The sequence below is a fragment of the Postia placenta genome (assembly GCF_002117355.1).
Source record: "Postia placenta MAD-698-R-SB12 unplaced genomic scaffold POSPLAscaffold_18, whole genome shotgun sequence".
Taxonomy (NCBI): Eukaryota; Fungi; Basidiomycota; class Agaricomycetes; order Polyporales; family Adustoporiaceae; genus Rhodonia; species Rhodonia placenta.
The window spans coordinates 210033-231045 of NW_020169849.1; the positions used below are offsets into that span (position 1 = coordinate 210033).

Sequence of the window (21013 nt, forward strand, 5' to 3'; positions counted from 1 at the left end):
ATACGCCCATAGTCATCCTCAACTATGCCCTTCATGCAGCGCGTTATCGATAACGAAGCTTTGTGCTTCAAAGTGCTGACGAACATATATGCAGATGGACGTGGCGCGGGTACATTGGCGAGCCTATGTGCAACATGTCGGTTGCTTCAGAAGAGAGGAATGCCGATATTATGGAAGAGCATGAAAAGTCTTGTGCCCTTGCTCAAGCTACTCCCTCCTAAGAACTGGTACGAAGCGCAGGAAGACGATGGGAGGAATGTGTTGGTGAGTGGTTCCGTTTTCACCCTTCATGTATCCGCGTTCCAACTATGAAGTCGTCGACCCCGTCAGGTACTGTGCCCTATTGTCGCGTCAGGAAACCTACAACGATTCAAATATTACGCTGGCTATATTCGCCACTTTCATTGGGAAGACACTGGTGACGTCGACTATCCGTCACTATGTTCGTTCGTCGAACACCGGCATCGTCCGATTCGCCTCCTCCCTCAGATCCGTCGTCTGTCTCTACACAAAGATTCGCTCCACACACTTCCTGCTCCAGAATGCATTGTCGGCCCTTTCATCGATCACGTGCAACTCGAACTCGTTGACCACGATCCCGAAACAGTATACGGCATTGTCGCTGGATTCGCTAGACTGGCCACTCTTACTCCAATGTTTCATGTCGATGTTTCCCTTGAGTCATCTACTCCGGGACCTCATGCTCTCCGCGCCATCTCATTGCTCTCCCCAATTGCCTCCGTTACGTCAGCTGGTCCGGGCTTCCGCAATCTCCACACATGGAAGCTTTCCATCCCTACGGTCAACGATGCAAATATCTTTTTGAAGAGCATCTCATGGAAGTGCCTTACAGAGCTTGATATCGAGCTACAGGAAGAGTCAGATCTTTTCCCAATCTTTGATATACTATCCGAACGCCATATCGGCCTGCAGCATCTAAGACTGGAGATTCATACAGGGAAGCGAAAAGACGACCAGCTTCGCTGCTCTGTGGATCGCTACTCTCTCCGACCATTACGAAATTTGTGTGACCTCCTGACCCTATCAATCTGTGGCGGGCACATCGACCTAGACCCCATCGCAATCAAGGAGATTGCCGAGAACCTTCCGAAATTACAGGTGCTGAGACTCCTTCCTCGACATCCTGGCAGCCCGCCACTCCCGCTTTCTGCAATGCATTACTTGGCGGAACACTGTCCGGAGCTGACTAGAATCGGGCTGCGTGTACAAGCGTGTTTCTTTGAACATCTTGTTGTCGACCCTTTACTGGCCAAGCACCCCGATATATGTTCCTTCCGCTCAAAATCAAAGGTAACGGCCCTACGTTTTGACGACTCACCTATAGACAGTCAGGCCTGCATGATCGAAACCGTCTTCGAGTTACTCATAAAGTGGTTCCCTTGTTTAACTTGCGTTTTCGCTGATTATGGCGTAGTCCCCCGCGAGTCGACGAATAGCTGGTCGAAGGTGACGAACCTCGTTGTCAAATCTATACCGGAGAGACAGAAGGCGTTGATGACCGCGGCTTCTTCTGCTAGGCTTGCGTAGAATTACTCCTTGACGGCACATATATGATACCTGTTATTGATTGCGGCTCCCAATATACTGATTATGTGGATCTCACAATTGGGCGACTCAGGGCGTAACATTGTGTTGAGCCCGCCTGACAAAGAGATCTCTCGACTAGATGCGCCGTCGCCGCGCTCTGATAACTGAAATACCAAACCAAGAATAAAATAAGAGTCAAATACGACGAAGCAAGCGAGAGAAACAGCTTCAATGATACAGGCTACGAATATATGCACATTTTGTCCATTGTGGTTCATGATCGTCGCCTAGCGTTGCGTCGCAACCCAAGATCTACGACCGCAGCATTGAATTCTTCATTGACACCAAGTTCAAGACCATGCTTCCCCAATTGATCAATAAAGTCGAAGGAATGTACCGGGACGGACGAAACAGGCCGTCCTCTCGGTTGCTGATCTAGCTTCATGGGTCTTCGGACGTATTTGATAGCTTCGAAGCGTGAGACAACCTTTTAGGCGGATTACCAAAGGCAACAGACATACCAGGGCGATTGACATACGGAAGTTTCGTGAAAACAATATTCCTACGCACAAAGTTAGGATTAGATCGATGGAGAGGTGATTCTGTCCAGCGCCACACACATATCACGAAATCCAGAGTGCGCCTTGAGTCCGGTCGTCCGTGTTCGCGCGCGAGAGTCCACACACAGCATCTACAGGGTCTCAATTGCAGGAAGAAGGCATGTATGGGTAATTGAGACTCACAAGTGCTATGAGGTCGCAGAATTTCCCGTGGCGCCCGCCCTCCCCTTCGATCAGGGTCAGCGTTGACGTTATGAGCTCGTTCAGGCGTTGATAAAAGTCTTTACGAGATAATCCAACCCTGCCGTCGAACTTTGACTGATGGCACGTTGAGCGGTACGACATTGAATGAAGAGAAATCGAAGACAAACCGTCCCAATAAGCAGCTCACCAAGTACCACACCAAGAGACCAGATATCGGCCGTCTCGTCGTAGTAAGCTTCGTCGGCATGATTTCCTGAGGGACAAACGAGTAACTCCGGGGCAGCGTACTCTCTTGTCACAATGACCTCGGCTCCTTCGGCGCAAGACAAGCGTCCGTCTCTCATACTCTTACAGGCACCGAAGTCTGCGATCAAGCAATGTCCCTGGCCATCAATGAGGATGTTGGTAGGCTTGAGGTCATGATGCACGTATCCTCGTGAATGCATCCAATCAAGACCTTCAATCTACGATCGTGTATTAGTCGTTACACGTGGACAGCGGTAATAGCGTGGGAGAGCCTAGCGTACCAATTCGGCAGCGACTAGCCACACCTCTTCGGTAGTCAAGTATCCAATATACTGATGCAGATCTCCACCCGAGCAGTATTTCTATGTGGCGTGCATCGTGAGACGGCGGGTCATAATTTCCAAGGAGAGTAGGGCACCCACCGTCAATAAATGAACGTACCCCGTCATGGAGTACCACGCCCACATGTTGTATCCAAGATATGGTCTCAATAAGAATGGCGCCGGACTCTCCGCCAATTGCTGGAGTATCTTGAGCTCATTGATGAGACCGAGACATTCCGTCTTAGTTAGTCGCTCCGCATATCGAATCACCTTGATGGCAACTTTGTGCCTGCGTTCGACATCAAAGAGAAGGTAAACCTTTCCGAAAGTTCCGCTACCGAGCAGAGCGCTTGGGAAGAACCTATCCCACACAGCACATGAAGGGTTGTCGGCAACTTGGCGGTCAGAAAGATAACGGCGGTCATCTTTGAACTTGCTGTTCTTCCGTGGCTTAGTATGATGACCTACTGGGACAACCCCCAAAATGCGAGGTACCATCCAGCGGCCTACTGGAGGCACAAATTCACCATTCTTAGGCACTCTACGGGGTCATGAGCGGACGCCGGGGTGAGCTGATATCAAGGATATACCTTGAGGATGTCGCGCACAATGCATGCCATGTCTCTTGAGAGATGTCATCAGTACGATTCTTTCCGCTAGAACATAAAGCTGTGGCCCAAGTTAGACCAAGTCGGTGCCACTCGGGAAACACCCACGGTATCAAGCCGAAGATAACATACCTGCTCCGGCCCTTCCAGATGGCAATAATCTAGACAGTGTCCCAAAAGCGCGCCGCAAAGGATCTACCTCGGAGTCGAACAGCATGGAAGGCGTAGGCGACAAAGGGATGCAAGAATATAATAGGAGCCACACGGTAACAGGAGAACAGAAGGATCGGCGTCAAGAGTCGGGATGCTTCGCCACATGTGGCTGAACAACGCAGGCAATGACGTTGAAGGAATGACTGTTCTGGTCGACTATGTCAATGCTTTGTGCTCCCTGCACTGCTCTGCGTGAAATGTGGGGATTCTGTCTTGAAGACAAATCACGTCAGGCGGTGTGAATATTCGAAGAGCTTCATAGAGTCCCCATCGCGACATGCGCAACGTGTGAAGCCTCCTTACAATACGTCCTGCTTGACAACGGATTGTGGTAATTGCCGAATATGAAGGCTTCTTCACGGAAATTGATTGAAAGACAGGCTAGATTTGCATTATACGCGAGGAGTACGATGTTCAAGCCAAAGCGTTGCAGTACACTCATGCGTTCTTCTTGAGATGTCGCTTACGCTCGGCCACAAGTAGTGTAGGGTAAACAATTCATCGGCATGTAAATTACCGTTTTTTACACCCCCCAGGTTTCGGGACCCCGTTTTTTACACGGTCAAAAATGTAAATTACAGTAAATCACGGGACTTTTGCTCCTCGGCACGTGACGCCGCTCCGGCGTGTAAAAAACAGTAAAAAAACAGTAAAAAAGTGTAAACATATGTAAAAAAAGCCTCAGGGAGCGTCTGAATTACACGCAAGGGCATACAGAGTTTCTAGTACACGCTGTAAAGTACCTACACATCCCAATCAAATTGCCACAATGTCTTACCATCTTCTGCCGGCTCGTTCACATTTACTAGCTCCGAGTCCTCCTGAACATCCGAGCGCGGCCGTTGTGAATTTCCAGCCCTAGACGACGGCGGCGATGTCGCGAGCATCTTCAGAAGGTCCGGGTCATTAAGGTTCACCTCGTTTGCAGCAACAAACCCAGACTCTCCCCGGATAACTGTAGCAGGCTCATCGAGCCACTCCAGTGTCTCGTCGGCGTCTCATTCCTCCGGCTCGAACCCCTTGATGCTACCTGGTAGTACCAAGGATAGTATTGCTGGTGGCAGCAAAAGTTCGGCCTCGAGGGCCGTCTTGACATAGGCAGGTAAATCTTTTGTGAACTTCTTACCAGACCCAATCCATCCGCTTTCTAGGAAGACGCCAGCATGGCTCATCGACTGTGGTGCCATGGGAGTGACCGAGGGGGATGCTGCCAGAGAGCAGCCTGCACAGCAAAAGATTGGGGGGAAATACAATTGATTGGACTTTATATATATACTAGCACAAAGAGACCGAACGTGGCGCACTAAACCTACGCAGTGGCGTTGACAAAACAATAGCCCGGGGCAGCGTGAGAGGCACAAGAGGCACAAGGCATCGGCCCCAAGTGGTGGCTGGACGCGGGTACCCAACACGTGACCCCTCCTTATTTACATTATTTACACCGCTAATCAGACAGCCTTGTAAAAACTGTAAATTACCTGTAAATTACCTGTAAAAAAGTACGGTGTAATTTACACCGATACATTTGCCTTACACTAGCCACAAGGGCGCGTTTTGGGGCGCACGTACGCTCACGTGATGTGCGTTGGCATCTCGGGACTATGATTGGACTTTAAAGGAAGCAATCTCCCGCCATTCGTCTGCGCAGCCTTGTCTTCGATTCCGTCATCAGCTCTGCTTTCCTAGCCTTCGTCTTCGTGCTGATCTGCTCTTTGATCTGAACGTTGACGAGCTCTGCGCTTTTGTCGTGCTGGACCAATCCGTCTCCGCCATCAAAGCCTTGTACTACACGATATACATCGCTATATACGCCTGCTGCAAGAGATCTCTTATAATCGCCCAGATTATAGATGTCGAGATCCAAGTATAGACATGTGAACTGGGCACTCCTAGACGTCGGTGGCGAGCGCAGCTCGTAGAGGCATGTCCCCTACACCAGAAAGACCTCGGTTGCGAGCATAGCTCGTACAATCACCTGGGCATCGCCCCCATCTCATCCTATCTGGTGGCGGGCCCGTTGTTACTTCTCCGCGTCCCCTTCGGCCGACAGCCTCCTCCACCTGTGCGGTGCCCTGGGTTGCGGCGTCGATGTGTTGGAGACCCGCACTGTCTCACGGGACGATATTGCATCCCTTCATGCCGGCTGACCTCCCGCCGCTTTGGCACCCCTTCTTCTGCCGTCTCAGAGTAGGACCTGGTGCTGGACCTCCTCGCCAAGGTTTTGCACGAGGTATTGGCGGTGTTCGATGGGGTTGCTGTGTATGTCGTGCCGGGCGCGCCAGTGTAGGTGATGTTCGCAGCGGCTGAGGGGTGCCGTTGTTGTGCCTGTCCCGTGTTCTTGTTAGGGCTTGTGGGACCGCTGCCCTGTGGCTAGTTCTGCGTCCGGGACTGCGTGTCGCGTAAGTGTGCGTCTGGTGGGCTCTGGCCGATGGGGAATTATGTCGAGTGCAGCGGGAACCCGGCTCGACTCCTGTGACGGGTTTTGTCCCACTGGGCTTTCCTGCGCAGGGTTCAACCATTGGTCTTCCTTGGAGCTGTTACCCTGAAGCCGAGACTCTTTTTGACATCGCCGCGCGGCGGCGGCGGCGGCGTGGGCGTGCCGAGTAGTCATCAGGGACTGTAGCGACCCATGTATCTAGGTACGGAAGCTGACGTTCCTGATTGGGACCCATGCCGGTATATTCTTTCCTTCCTTCCTTCCTACAATGACCGTTCTGTGACCTGTCTCTTGATGAGGTTGCTACTTCTGACAAGCTGACATCGGAAAAATGGACAGATACGCCGAAGACCGTTACATTCGTTGATGTGAAACGATGCGGTAAGTCGCATGCTACTTTCATCGCACTTATTTGGGACATGGCAAACCGGCCACGCTCATAAATGTGTTTCAGAATTGTGCCGTGGGCCAGGTACAATGGTTTTTCTCTTCAATTTGCTTTGATAGAATGTCATGATGGCCATGCTTCAAGGCATACGAAATAAATTATGATGGATACATGTATTGCAACTATATATCGGTCACACGCGGCAATCACACTGCTGTCAGACAACAAACACGATCTCCATCCACACTGCGTGCGCTCGGTATAAAAGCTCTCTTTGCTTACCCTTTCCAAGCCAGGGCACTATTGTAGCCTCTTCGAACCCTTTAGTTGACTATCGTCAGACCTATAACATGCGCTTCAGCACTATTATCTATCTGGCATGCGCCGTTCTTTCTACAGCTGTTGCTGCATCGCCCACCCCGGAGCCCACCTATGTCCCGCATTGCCCCCGTGATATAGAAGGGCGGTGCTGTGGCATTACATGCGACTGAGGTCCATTGCGCTCTGCGTTCCTCTCCGCTCATCACTGTGAGTAGCAGTCATGTAACTGGTTGGGAAAGTTCCGACTCCCCAGCTGACAGTCATTGGTCTCGTCTTTCAGGGAGCCCCTCCCTCGGCGATGGATTCTAGGCTTATAGATGCATAGATGAGCGAGAGCTGGGAGACGCGCATACCACGGAATATAATAGCAATGTTCCCGTTATGTGTTCTACGGCCATGATATATCCGATCAATTGGCACATTATGGCTACTTGGCGTATTCAGATGCTACGCGGCTGAACACCTAAAATCAGCCATGGGCTGTCAGGGAAGTTGAACGCTTATAGGGTCTTCACTTCGGCACGGCGCGCCACTAGAGAGTTCATTATTGCCAGAGATTGGCAGGATGCGCGCTCCAGTTCTACTTGTACCTATGACTCGTGCAGCGGGTCAATGTCCGGAGAGAAGTCCGTCTGAGCTGCGCCGTAGAACGTGACAAACTGGTTGGCATCTATCTCGCTCAACTGGGCAGGAATTCGATATTAGCCTCTGTGATGCTGCTACACGTGCTATATTCAAGTACTGGTGTCTTATGACACTGAATGAAGTCCTACGAAATCATTGCATCTCCCATCGACCTTCGCAAAACTATTTTTCTCGATTAGTTCTTCGTCAGCATTAGCGATTAAACAATCGTTTCCATCCGGCATATCTCGGTCTGATACTTGTAGTACTGACAAGTTCATAACATCGCAAGACAGAGGTCGCAGACGGCGAGCTGCAATATTGGCAGCTATGTTCCGTGTACGAGTTTTGGCGCAAAAGCCCTTCATTGTAGTCTCCCTCGCTGTAACCCCCCTATCAGCTTTTGACTTGCAACGGCTCGAGTCAGTCAACACCATACGTCCCGCTTGTCTCAGCACCCTTGTATGCGCAATTGGTTTCGCCAACCGCTAGCCTCAAATATGCGGCAGAGCCAAGTCTTGCGTCTGCTGAGATAGACCTCAGTCCATATAAGTGCTGAACAGAACCGAGGATGGGAGTACCTAATGCTCACCTGCGCTGCCTCTTGTGAATCTATAGACATCGCGACAGTCGACCTCGGACGTCACACTGGTAGAGGACATCGTGCCGGCAACTGCTTCTCAGACTATTGTGGATTCGGCTTGAAGTCAAGGTGCGCTTGTCAAAAATGGCAATTAGGCCATATGCCACTCAGCCTGTTTGTATCAACTATTGGCCGCCTTGGTGTCAAAGTTTGACAGAGGTCACTGTCATAGATCGTTGTCAAGACCGTTTCGACAATCAAGGACTCATTGCCTTGCTTATATCATTCCATAATTCACTTGGATGGATAGCAACACATGCGCCATCGCTATCATCGTTGTGCGCGCGCAGCGATCCCCTGGTTGTTTGTTACCGTTCTTTGCGTTCAAAACGAGACGATGTATGCATTATCAACAGTCAGGCGGCCCAGAACCTCTGAGTGCCTAGATAATTAAAGTACAATGTATCCTGTTGTCTTACTTAAGTCACTTTCCACCGTTCCTTTCCCGCTTTGGACTCACCTCTGGCTCGCAGAACTCGTTTTTGAAGATGCACATAAATTACATGTGCGGTATGATTGTGAAGCGTGAACACACTACAAAGCCAAGGATGTCGAGTGATAGACGGGGATCGAAAGGACCTGGATGAACCACTGGAGAGTCGAATGTCTCGCTTGCTTGTGCGAGGTGCCCATGCGTTCGGTTGCGGCCAAGTTGCAGTGTGCGTCCCTACCAGGCCATATCTCCAGTTCGTGATCTACCGCGACAGCAACATTTTGTTTCCCTCATGACTGACCCTTGTGTTTAAAGTTTATGTCCGTCGGAGTGTTGCAACCTGCAGGCGGCGAGATCAGTGTGAGCACTAGTCTAGCAAAGCATCAAGGGGCCAATCTCGACAGTGGCCTCTCAACACTCGCAGAGTCGGTCTATGATTCTATGCATGTAGATCAATGCTCACAAGTTGCCGCAACGTGTACCCAAAGAAAGCGCCGTGACCGTCAATCCGGCGGATGTGCTCCGTTAAGAATTGTTTGTACAAGAGCTATCCAAGACCGCATACCCAGTCACAACTCGTCTATTGCATTGACATTCATTGAGTATGGGAAAGACGAAGCATTGAAACAAACACGAAGGCCTGCATTGGTCGCCGACAGGAGACCCGAAACACGGGGAAGCTGCTTCACATCACGTGATCAACGCTGCCGAGGGCTCACGAGCGTAAGTACTTGAATCCGGCCTCCTGCTCATTACCACCCACCCCACGCACTCCCTATTCACTGGATCGCTCCTCCAATATCAGTCATGGCAGCAGCACCCACGAAACAAGCTCTTCAGGAGCTGTACTCAAACACCCTCCGCTCTGCTCGAGCATTCAGCTCGTATAATTTCCGACAGTACTTCGTGCGCCGAACGGAGACCACCTTCCGGGATATCGAGGTATGCTGTCGCTATCGCTGAGCATGGAAGAGATCTATATGCTTACCCGCTTTTCTGGAAGAGCGAGACAGACTCTGCGAAACTCACAGCGTTCTACAATGACAAGACGAAGGAGCTTGAGGTGCTCAGACGCAGCGCCCTTGTGAACCAGCTATACGGTGGTCGCAAGCTTGTCGTAGAGGAGCAAAGTGCAGAGCGGGAGAGGAGTGACAATTGAGTTTTGTGAGTAGAGCCGCCAGTTCAGTTATGCATTTGGTGCTGATTTGTGCGTTGGTTTCAGCGATTTGCTCTAAACATCCTATTACATTCTGCGCTGCGTTTTGCGATGTATGATTAGGCGTCTTACATGTATGTTCTCTCGTATCTATGCTGGATACAACTACCACTTGTAGTCTGCTCAATCAACATCGAGCGAAGTCTGATAAGGGACGTCAGGAGTCATCGAAGCTAATGCTCTTCAGCGGTGTCGGGGCTCGCCGTCAATAAGACTGAATATTTATTGTTTCGCAGCAACGAAACAATCTACTCGAGTTGGCTGTGCATAGGAGAACAAGTCTCCCTAGCTAACCAGCAGATTCGCTTGCCTCATGCCGGCTCAGATAGCTTTTCTCAGACATCCGTGCAAATGATCGCCTTTTCCTTTACAGGTTGGCTATGGTCCACTGGCCGTTTGTTTCTAATTGCAACCGTGAGGTAGTGTCTTGCGTTGTAACGGGCAGACGCGTTGTATGCAGTTGATCCTGAACTGGGTCTTCTCACCATGCAAGGCTCATCGCATGACCAGGCGAGCTCGTCTGAGATAAGGAATACAGTAGAAAGTGCCGTAATAGCTATATGCTGTGTAGTACTTGTTGTACAATTGCAACATAAATGTGTTTGCTTCCGGACGCGCAATGTCATGGGGCTGAATAGGCGCCCCTCGGGCGACTTCGTTCACTCGAGCCGCCTGCATTGCTCTTCTAAGCCCTGCACACCGACTAAGCTCTCCCAAAACACCCGATCTTAAAGTATGTGCAGACTGCAGACTAGGTCTCACCTTCTTGTTAGTAATAGTGCGAGAATACAGCACCTGGCCGTGCCGACTCCACATTGCGCCGTCGGCCGCCTGCAGCGATAGCCTTCTCACCCTCTTCCCCGAACTTTGGTCTTGCCTGACAACATCAACGCATCCACCATGAGCGTCCGCAATGTCACCCCCGTCCCGCCCAATGTAGAGACCTACAAGGAGAAATTTACCCGCAAGTTCAAGGAGCAGCCGCTGGTCCCCATCGGTCCGTCTGCGCGCCTCTTTTCTCACTGGCTCACTCCCCCCTCCCGCGCCATCTCCCAACGCCCGGCCTCTGCAAGTTTCACCACTGACTACTGACTGCCGCCTACAGGTGCGCTCGCGACCTGCGCCGCGCTCATCACCGCGATGGTCAAGATGCGCCGCGGCGAGGCCAAGGCGGTGAACTACTGGCTGCGCGCGCGCGTCCTCACACAGGGCCTCACGATCGCCGCCATCGTCGGCGGCTCTTACGCCTACGGCCAGACGAAGCAGCAGAAGGAGGCGCACGCGGCCGCCGAGCAGGACGTGGTGCTCGCGACCGCGGCACAGGAGCGCGCGGAGTTTCAGGTGCGCCTCGCCGCCGCGGAGGAGGCGCACCGCATCGAGGAGGAGGAGATGGCGCGTGGTGGGCGGGGCAATGCGCTTCCGGCGGGGGCGGGGCAGGTTCAGCAGGCCGGTGGAGGGTGGTTTAGCTGGTTTGGTGGCGGAGGGTACGCGAGGAGAGAGCAGGGTGCGCCGGAGCCGCCGAAGACGAACGAGCCGCTGCCACCACCCTCGGGTGTGTCGTCTGCGCCTGCAGGCGTGGACATGGTGCGGTCGCCTGTCGCCGACTCCGATGCGACGCCCCCTTCGAGTAAGGGCGTATGGGAGCGGTTAGGCTGGGGTTCGGGTTCGGACAAGAAGTCGTAACCGATCCACAAAAGTATACATTCATGTTGTACTAGTCTCTACACGCATATCCCACTCCATCATTTGTACCGTCATACATCCGCTACCCTTGCGTCGCGTACTCTCTCGTTGCAGAAGCTGGTGGTGATTGGGCTAGCGATCGATAGTAGCCACTGCCATTCAGCACGGGGCGCAAGGCGTTCACTCAGCGGCGACGATCGCGACAACATTCTCCCTTCAAATATGCCTGTATACAAACCTCTTAGAATCCCGAGATACATATACTGGGCATGTCTGTACTCACCTGATGGCCATTGCAGGCCGCGTCTCTGGCAAGCGATTGCGAACGGCCCGTCCCACGGCGGATTGCACCTGCCTAGCCACCATGCAGCGTCGAGATAAACACGATCTCGTCTCCCTCCTTGAGCACGTAGTCGCCCTCGCCCTCAAGCTCCCAGTCCGTGTCATTCACGAGCACAAGTATACCCGGCCGCCTGGTGACATACCCGCATCAGACATAACGCACACGTTTGTTCCAAGGCGAGGCTACGCACACGGTCTCGCCCTCGACGAACAGCTCCGGCCGCTCCGTGAGCAGGTTGTCGCGCAGCCAGTGTATGAGGTACGCGACGTCCGCGGGGCGTCCCGCCGCCGCCGCTGCCACTGCCACATCGCTCTGTCCGTCATTGCTGGGTCCTGCCGTCCCACTGGCTGGTGATGGCAGACGCGCGAGAAGGGCGACGCGGTGTGTGCGCTGGTTGGCGAAGAGCAGTTCGAGCCCTCCGCCGAACTCGACCTTGACGGAGACGGTGGGGATGGATTGCGAGCCCATAGTAATATAGCGTGTATTAGCTGAGATAGTTATGGACGCTTTGACTTAGGTGAGTACGGCAGGGAATCGAGGACGATGAGACTGAAGTACTGAAGAGCGTTGAGGACAAAATGGCAGAGATATGCCAGATCGATCAGTCCCGATCGCAGATTTAGACGAGCGGCAGGCCCGATGCCAGCCTCCGAATACCCTCGAACATTGGTTAGCCTCACTTCGGTAAATCATAACTTATCACCTTTAAGATGGGGAGGGGCCATCATGATGTTAGTGGGTATGCTGCAGGCTGGAGCACTAGTGACCACTAATCGAATATAGTATCACGTATGGTACAGGCGAATTTGTACACCCTGATTATGCAGACTACTAGCATATATATCGTGCGAAGGCGTCCGTCGTTGCCAATCCATTCACCCCCACAGCGCATCGACATCAACCTCTCGCGGACCGCCCTGCCGTCCCTGTCCTTGGACAACACCCTCCTCGTTGTCCGGCGCGAGCTGGATCGCGCCCTGGCGGTGCGCACGGAAGCGCATCCATAGCCAGGAAACGACAAGCGCGAGCGGGTGTGCGATCGTAAACAGCACGGCGGTGAGCTGCAAGAAATCACGTAGTTTAGCTGTGAGCAACAACCAGGAGCAAGAAAGGAGCAAGACGCACCCAGATGGGCATCGGCTTCGGTGTACGGCTCCAAAGGCTCGCGGACAGCCAGCTGGCGGAGAGGCACCAGACGATATCCTGGCGTACAATGACGACAAGGAGGCCTATGCAAGGACGTGAGTCAACGGCACAGAGTCCACACTTAAAGTAAAACCCGTACCGAGTATGTTCACGCCCAGGACAACACCGAACCCAGCCCACTGGTGCGGTGAGTAATGCTGGGGCTCGCCAGGGGAGAACGTCCAGCCTAGGGTGACGCTGCCAAGAAAACCATCAGCTGAGGCCTTAAGGGCACCGTAAAAGTCGGGCGTACAACAGGCTGTACGGGAACATGATCATGAGCGGCCAGAGCATGAATGCACGGGCGGGCGCATGTATCAGTATGATGTCGATAGGCCTGCATTGATAGCGACAGTATGAGCATCAAATGAGGCTTGCAAGCATGACGGACCGCATTCACCTGGACCATGTCGGACTGTGGTATATGAGCAGGTTGAGATTTGCATAGATCAGGAGCACAAGCAAGATTCCAAGTAGGACTGTCGAGACGAAGAACGCTTGGAGTACCTTGGAGAAGCATTAGACCACACATGGTTTTCATAGGTGGAGGGACTGAACTTACCCATGTAATAGCCCATGCTGCCATGACCCAGTTGGCAACTACAAGCGGGTATCCCACACCCTTCACAAGGGACGCCTGCACATAAACAGTCAAAACACATTCTCACAGTCAGGCGCACGACATACCTTTGTCTCAGGCTTCCGCGCAAGCACGAGCAGGACGCAGTAGCCAACCTGGGCGATGTATATTAACGTGATGAAGACAGCTATCATCGAGTTGCTGGGCGCGATGGTCGAGGGATATTCGCGGGATATGTCTCCTGCAAAAATTTGTTAAGGACGGACAATAGGACTGGGAATGGACTACGCACTGAGACTAGGATGCAGCACGAATGCGCACACGATCACGGTGGCAATGTTGATGAGGAGCGAGAGCGGCGTGAGGACCTGCAGCCTGCAGATCAATGTATTTAGTGACTATAAAGTGGACTTGCCAGCACGGTCCAGAATGTACCTGATGAGCGCGAGGTAGTCCCGCACGGCAGGGTGAGACGTGTCGATGGGCAAGCTTTCCATCATCGTTGCATGCACGGCGGAATTTATGAGATAGCGCCTAATTCAACGGGGAGCAGGAAGGAGGTTGAAAGACTGGAGTTGGGGACGATGAGAACGTCGAGACTGGAATTGGGCGGAGGCGGGGGACATGGTCGTGGAGTACCAGACCGACAAGGATGACGTCACTCACACCCTCGGCGCATTCCAAACCGGGAAGACCAAGTGTTCACCTGGAGACGCCACCAAATACAAGCACAAATAAGCACGGACTGGCACATGTGTTGACTTTTGGGTATGTCGGGCAAGCGTCGCTGCCGGCCCGGGTCACGTGGTCATGTGCGCGCCGTAGGTAGCCCCATCGGTTTGTAACCTGATCCACCATTGATCCCTGTCCATCGAGGACGTTGTCTGCCGGCGGTCTTTCCGGCGTCGTTCTCACAACATGTCCATATTCTCAAATGCCTATTAGGAGCAATGTTTCGATTATTGAATTTGAGGTAAGGGTGTTGCTCTAGCGGGAAAGGGATTTATTAATGCCATTCTGCATACTATGCATGGCGCCCACTGGCAGTATGAAGCGGTAAGATGGTTTCTCAGTGCATCTGTGTTAATCGAACCTAGTGCCTGCTTTTGTTTTATATAATACCACAGTGACGAAATCGCTACGCGGTGGTCGGTCTCATTAGACGGACTAGCAACCTCTCGGTATTTGTTGCCGGAAGTACGATGGTTTTACACATGTACCTGGCAAAGTGATATATCAACCTCTCGTGAGACAGCGAGGGTGATATATAACTTTCTCTAGTGAGTGCATGTGACTGTGTAGTATATCATCACCAATATCAAACGAATCACCTCTAACAGAGAATGATATATCTATCATTCTCTCTAGTAGGGATGATTGTTGTATCAGTATGACACTAAGGTTTACGCCAACGGACATCCTCCAAGAAGGAGCAGTTCCGCATACACGGTTAGAGTGATGCTCCTACAGTATAGCGTCCCGAACAGCACGGAAGGCCTACCTGGCACGTTATTTCCACTTTCATCATACTTCTGTGTTCAATCATTTCGCCCTTCTGCTAGATGTGATGGTGATTGGCTTTACCTATTCATAGCTTCACTCTGCGGCTCTCACCACCAAAAGCGCAGGTATACCTTGGCTTCTCAAAGCTTCGGCAGAAGTAATCAGGTCGCAGGTAAGTTATCATGGGACAGCGCCTTCCATCGGACAGAGAATGCGCGCTATGCATGCCACAATATGCGTATCGAACATTCCCCATCTTGTGCGCAGACATGATACCTAAATTAATTCGCGCATATGCATCTCTCGACCCATGGCACCGCGATGTGCGGTGTCAAAGTGGTTTGCCCCAAGATATCACCATGGATTTGTGATGTCTATCCTGCTCCAACCGCGTTTGAGTTCCACATTCAAAGCTTGATGATTACGTATGATTCTATCTAGCTTCACTGTCAATTGGTTTTGGAGCGCATGAAACGGAGATATAGGTATCCGGCATCTGCCTATCTCTACTTCTGCGAAGACTCGGGTGCTCTTACATCGGGTTACATTTTACTCCTGCTCTGTCGCATAAAAAGGTCCATACATCTCTCACCGATTTCTGTATCTCCATTTGCAAGTCCCTGGGTGAACATGGATGCTCACTGTAAGCACACTATGTTCCACGACCGTCGTTCCTTCACTTCACTGCTGGGTCTTCACGTCTTCCTTCTTGTTCTCTTAGTGGTAGTCGAGTTCGCGATTTCGGCGACCACATTCTTGGTGTATGATACTGTTATTAACTTCGCGGACGAGGTAAGTCTTTTTCGTAGAAATTCAAACATCGATAACATGCATACACAGGTTGAATATATTTGGTGGTCAGTAGTTCCGCTCAAGATTGCCATGCGTAGACCTATATTTGACATTCATGGAAGCCGTCGGGGCCTTTGGATGAAATTTGTCTATGTGTTCTTACGGCACATCACGTATCTTATCACAGCGTGCGTGTGAACGTGTGTGAAAAACAACGAAGCACTCACTGATGTTTATAAACATACAGATCCATAGTAGCGCTCTCTATATTTGGCGTACAGGGAAAGACATGGGATTCACGCCAATGCATAGGATGGACACTATTGCAACTTGTATCAAATCAAGTCATCACTATCGTGGTAGAAGGCATTCTTGTCTTTCGCAGTACGTCGCTACGCAGAGAACACCTCTCAATGCCACTCTAATCGCCGTTCAAGTATGTGCTATGTACAATCGCAACAAATGGATCCTCATCGTTATCTCGATTCTCTACGCTGGTGTAGCTGTTACAATGGCCGTCGCCTGCTTTTTGAGTGTGCCCAATGCAAAGTGGACCCCACAATGCTTGGTGACGGATGTACCCCCTATTTATGGTTCTTATTGGTATGTGCGGTACATCTACCTATGAATGCGCTGTGGCATACTGAACAGACCAAAGGATTATATCAGTTTCGTTTGAGACTTTGCTCTTCTGTTTGACTCTCTACAGGTGTTACATCAGTTCACAAAATCTTGGTCAATATTCAATCTTGTTCTCCCTCATGCGTGACGGCACATGGGCCTATGTTATGATGTTCGGTTAGTCGTTTCATGTCGGGCTATGGAAAGCCCGGTGCTGACGTGTACCTGAACAGCGATTATGCTCATCAACCTACTTATGTACCACTATATCCACAGTCCTTTAGCAGGGCTTTGCTTTGTGTAAGTCAGTTACACTCTGATTCTTGGTTTCCACTCTAACTTGTTCTATGGTTATTCCTCTGCCGCAGCTGGGAGTTTGCTATCATGTCATTCGCTGTGAGTTGATGTAATCACACCCTTTATCGTGCTCACTGAATTCCACTGGAGCACAGGGCTCTCACATCCTGCTCAATCTACGGCGCCTCGCAGCACCTGAAAACGAGTTGTCTATATCCGATGACACAAGTACTATGGTGTTCGCTGATTCACAATCGACCCAAATACCGGGGAGGGATTTTCGGGTGTCTCCAAATAACATAGAGCTCCAAGCCATACAGCGGGGGGATGACATAGCCATATCCGACTCAGGCGATGCCACTTTGTTGATTAACTAGTGTCTGCACGTGTACCTTTCGCCTGAATCAATGTATGACGATTCAGTTTGTATTGATCATACGTTACGTTTACATTCACGCTGCGCAGGTTTCGAACACAGCCGCTTGCGATTTCCGATAGTCATCGAGTAAACTGCCCTCTCGATAATTTTCTGAACCACAGAATGAATTTTACACCGGTTCGGTCTCCTTCAAACCCAATTCCTCAGCGAGAATCTGTAGGGCCTATATTGCAAGCGTCAGCTGGGACATATATGAAGAGGCCAAGTTACATACCAGGTATTTACTGAAGGCACGAATCTGTGGCAACAGGCCCAATGCGAACCAGAGACCCGCGTGTCCTGAAGGCCGGTAGGCCCTCATGTGTTCTCCTTCCTCATCTATCCCGCCGAGACGAAAGCCAATGGTGTCTGTTATCTCGGGGCCAAAAAGCTCCTTGATGTTGTCAATCACAGGCTTGTAGCCAGTGCTAGCGAGATCGGGAAAGACTTAATAGAAGCTGGTATATGTATATGCAGATACTGACGCAAGGACAAGAACATCCGCGCCGACGCGGGACTCATCTTCGAAGACCACGCTGTCCGCTTCGAGCCTGGCAATCGAACCGCGTTTTACCTTGGGAAATGCATCAGTAAAAGCTGATGATGTTGAGTGCGAGTTCAAAAATTCTTCTTACCTCGACCTTGCCATCAATAATAAGTCGGCCACAACCCAAGTCCATCACTACGAGCACTTCACTATACATGACAAGAAGCGAGGGTAATGTATTACTCACTGGAGCCCGCTCCCGCGCGCTCGGCAACGAAGCCTACTGCGCCAACTTCTCCACCACCGGGCGTCAGCTCCCAGGTAAGCGCAAAGCCAGCGCGCTCGAGGCCATCAAAGAGCTCTTTATCAAACGCTTTTGCCACCTTGGTACTACCCGCGGCAGCGAGTTTGAGACCCAACCGTGTAGGCATTGACAGGCTCCCAAAATCCGCATCCTCGACCGCAAAGCGTTCATTATACACCCTGTCGTACACAAGCGTGTCCGCTGCATTCGCACTGATAACACAAGTGGCGCTGCGCTGGATCATGGTCACCTGCAGGGTGTGAATATGAGAATGTACACGTCCGTGAAGCGTGCTTAATCGACACATACACTGTGTGCACCTTTGGCAAAGAAGTCTATGCACATGTCGGCGGCAGCGTTGCACTAAATACGCGTCGGCATGCGGACATATTTGCATTTAGTGGTGTCCAAGTACACAACGAAGGCATGCACGTACCGCACCAACAACCACGGCGCGTTTACCTTTGAATGGGGTCGCACCGCGGTGATCATCCGAGTGATAGACAAGCCCGATGAATTTCTCGATCCCTGGAAATTCCGGCTTATATGCCTTGCCGTTCCCGGTTGCCATGATAATGTGCTTCGGCCTTAGGGTCTGCCTTTCTCCGCCTCGATGTATGGTCACAGACCAGTGTTTACTTGCAGAGTCGTATTTTGGAATGGGAAGCAGCTCGCATGAGGTCCATACAACAAGATCCTCTCCGGTAGCGTAGGCCTCTAGGAAATCGGCAAGTTTGACACGAGGAATATACTTGGGGAACAATTTGCTATGTGTACATTCGTAAATATTGAGAAGACGAAATGTAAGAAACCTTACGGATACGGGTGATAGGGTACTAAGCCGGAGTCAGCAGGAAAATAAGACGAAGAGATGTCAGGTTTACCTTCACTACCGTGCGCGGGAGTTTGGAGATGAAGGTTGCTGTAGCTGAGAAATGTATAAGCAGGATTGTAAGACGACAATGACGAGGGTACTATGACGTTACCGGTTTCTCCAAACGTCACCGATTCGCGCATCCTTCTCAATCACGAGAGCTCGCACATTTAGTTTAGTCAGTCGCGCTGCGCAAATCAGGCCTGTGAGACTACCGCCCACTACGAGTTTGACATTAGCTGCAAATCGTGAGATTCGCGACAAGCCCGAAACAAACCAATGAGTACGGTTGGATCGCCCTCGATCGCCCCTTTGCGCTCGCGTTCGATCTCATCCCATGTAACAAAGTCAGGAAAAAGACCCGTGGGGCGCACGCGGGGCTCCTCATGCCCCTTGATTTCATGGAGCGTGAAAAGAATCGTCAATGCCTTCCATTCATGCCTCTGCTCCTCGACAAGACGGACAAAACCTCTCCCGCGACCCGGGGGAGAGGAGATTGAATATTCAAAAACAGCCTGTATGGCCTGCGCACTGGGATCTAGGGGGGAAGAGACTAATGCAGGAGGCCCAAGAGTGGAGGTTGCCTGAACCTGGAAGCTATGAAGTCCAGCTGCGTTGAGTCGGGTTTGACCACGGATAGACTCGCTTAGGAATGTGGTAATATTCTCGTTTCCATTCAGGCATCTGTAGTCCCACGAGAAGCATAAGAGGTCTGGTTGAAGGTGGTTGGCTGATCACGTCGACATATGCTCTGAGAATATACAGGTCGTACCTCTCATCCATCCTGCTGCTACGAGCGACCCCGCAAAAGCGTCGATATCTGCATCATTGGCTGCGGCTGCCAGACCCTCGAGCCACTGAGTGGCGATGTAAGTCGGATCGGGAACGGGTCCATGATAGTCCGTGGGCGGCATCACGTTGAAGCGGCACGGAAATTGAGCACCAGCAGGGCAAGTCGACGGCTACTGGTGAGAGCACTGTCAAGACAGTACAAGCGAAAAGGAAGAGGAGGAATGGCTAGACAGCGCCTGTATCACCCGAGTGTTGTCCGAGCCACGCCCGATCATGCGATACAAACCGCATACAACAGCCCTTCGTACAGAGCATCATCACCGTCGAAGCATCAGGATACTAGAATTCCTTCTCGGTCCTAGGTTCAGTGTCTCCACCTGATGTCCCGTTCAGGACGCCCGCGGAAAAGCGAGTAATGTGATTGCGGCTGTGGGTTCGGTGGTCAGCGCCTCGCGAATGTATGGTGTCTGCCGGCACCTTTCGATCTGATGCTCTTTGTTTCCGAGAATGTTGCATGTCCAGGCCTGCGGAAGTTCATCAAACTAAGTTCATGCGAAGGCTCGCGGGAAGTGATCATATTGGTGACAGCCTGTCGGTAAAACTAGCCATTTCTATCATTCGATGGTCCACATCGATGTCCTGCGGAGGGTCCCATTGACCATTGGCATTCATGAATGCTGAGAGTTCCGTCAACGGTGCTTCAGCTTCAGAACTTGGAGCCACCTGCCTGATGGAAGTCCACTCCGCGCTCAAACTCGCCCAATTTCAATCTGATCGGCTGTCGCGCATCACAGAGGCATGTATTCTATTTTAAGTCTTTCGAGAAGCGGATACAAAACTGAATATTAAAAAAAGGTCTTTCGAGTTGGGAGACTGGATGCTTTCCCGCAAGGGTCTGGACGAGATTGCAAAATAGAATCGACGTCTAAATCTTGTCGGCTATCCGGCTGATCTGACTGGCCTCGAAATGGACTGTTGCCGTGCTGCTAGACGCCGAAGAGTCTGGATTGTCACGTTTGCATCTGGATTGTTACCCTCCCTCTCCAGGCCAGATTGGGCATTGCAGACGTTGTTTTCGGGCTCCGCTCTGCACAATCATTCTGCTTACCTCATCCATTCCTGCCCTCGTTCAAAGTCACTTGTTGGTTTGCATCTGCAAACCGTCCAAATCCTGCGGGAAAGCATCCCATGTCTTCCTAAAGCGGCCTGTCTCCGCTGTACGTCATGATGTTTGTCATGTCTTATCTCTTCGTGAGTAAATAAACTGCGATGTCGGTTTCATGTGGACTTGCGATACGCTGTAGCGTGAACGTGTTCAACCTACATTTCCAATGACAGTCCAACGACACGTTCTTTGCGTTGTCTTCTGC

The 21013-nt window shown here is 51.4% G+C and overlaps 8 protein-coding genes across 8 annotated transcripts; 4 read left to right on the forward strand and 4 right to left on the reverse strand.

The window, feature by feature from the left end:
* Positions 1-24: 24 nt before the first annotated feature.
* On the forward strand, positions 25-1548 carry POSPLADRAFT_1050051 (hypothetical protein; the record flags this gene model as incomplete). Its single annotated transcript, XM_024479900.1, has 3 exons — positions 25-264; positions 356-446; positions 542-1548. 3 exons carry the CDS (start codon positions 25-27, stop codon positions 1546-1548), a joined length of 1338 nt encoding a protein of 445 aa, XP_024334170.1.
* Positions 1549-1822: 274 nt separating this feature from the next.
* Positions 1823-4889, reverse strand: POSPLADRAFT_1061586 (hypothetical protein; the record flags this gene model as incomplete). Its single annotated transcript, XM_024481398.1, has 10 exons — positions 1823-2016; positions 2070-2110; positions 2169-2239; positions 2292-2426; positions 2480-2776; positions 2840-2920; positions 2981-3422; positions 3472-3505; positions 4481-4657; positions 4733-4889. The coding sequence occupies 10 exons, from the start codon at positions 4887-4889 to the stop codon at positions 1823-1825; spliced, it is 1629 nt and encodes a 542-aa protein (XP_024334171.1).
* Positions 4890-9355: 4466 nt separating this feature from the next.
* POSPLADRAFT_1156662 (hypothetical protein) lies at positions 9356-9707 on the forward strand (the record flags this gene model as incomplete). Its single annotated transcript, XM_024487089.1, has 2 exons — positions 9356-9490; positions 9552-9707. 2 exons carry the CDS (start codon positions 9356-9358, stop codon positions 9705-9707), a joined length of 291 nt encoding a protein of 96 aa, XP_024334172.1.
* An 846-nt stretch (positions 9708-10553) lies between these two features.
* POSPLADRAFT_1174438 (hypothetical protein) lies at positions 10554-11144 on the forward strand (the record flags this gene model as incomplete). Its single annotated transcript, XM_024488289.1, has 2 exons — positions 10554-10761; positions 10870-11144. Coding segments are annotated over exons 1-2 (372 nt in total), but the record flags the coding sequence as incomplete, so codon positions are not given.
* Positions 11145-11802: 658 nt separating this feature from the next.
* POSPLADRAFT_1061589 (hypothetical protein) lies at positions 11803-12258 on the reverse strand (the record flags this gene model as incomplete). The annotated part of the gene is made up of 2 exons (XM_024481399.1): positions 11803-11920; positions 11981-12258. 2 exons carry the CDS (start codon positions 12256-12258, stop codon positions 11803-11805), a joined length of 396 nt encoding a protein of 131 aa, XP_024334174.1.
* Positions 12259-12665: 407 nt separating this feature from the next.
* Positions 12666-14055, reverse strand: POSPLADRAFT_1156719 (hypothetical protein; the record flags this gene model as incomplete). Its single annotated transcript, XM_024487095.1, has 8 exons — positions 12666-12851; positions 12916-13019; positions 13076-13234; positions 13392-13482; positions 13538-13612; positions 13663-13796; positions 13848-13930; positions 13991-14055. The coding sequence occupies 8 exons, from the start codon at positions 14053-14055 to the stop codon at positions 12666-12668; spliced, it is 897 nt and encodes a 298-aa protein (XP_024334175.1).
* Positions 14056-15712: 1657 nt separating this feature from the next.
* On the forward strand, positions 15713-16653 carry POSPLADRAFT_1156706 (hypothetical protein; the record flags this gene model as incomplete). Its single annotated transcript, XM_024487093.1, has 5 exons — positions 15713-15850; positions 15899-16038; positions 16098-16234; positions 16288-16453; positions 16560-16653. The coding sequence occupies 5 exons, from the start codon at positions 15713-15715 to the stop codon at positions 16651-16653; spliced, it is 675 nt and encodes a 224-aa protein (XP_024334176.1).
* Positions 16654-17316: 663 nt separating this feature from the next.
* Positions 17317-19765, reverse strand: POSPLADRAFT_1050055 (hypothetical protein; the record flags this gene model as incomplete). Its single annotated transcript, XM_024479901.1, has 10 exons — positions 17317-17361; positions 17422-17614; positions 17672-17760; positions 17822-17868; positions 17921-18227; positions 18287-18340; positions 18414-18744; positions 18964-19090; positions 19129-19581; positions 19624-19765. The coding sequence occupies 10 exons, from the start codon at positions 19763-19765 to the stop codon at positions 17317-17319; spliced, it is 1788 nt and encodes a 595-aa protein (XP_024334177.1).
* Positions 19766-21013: the final 1248 nt, after the last annotated feature.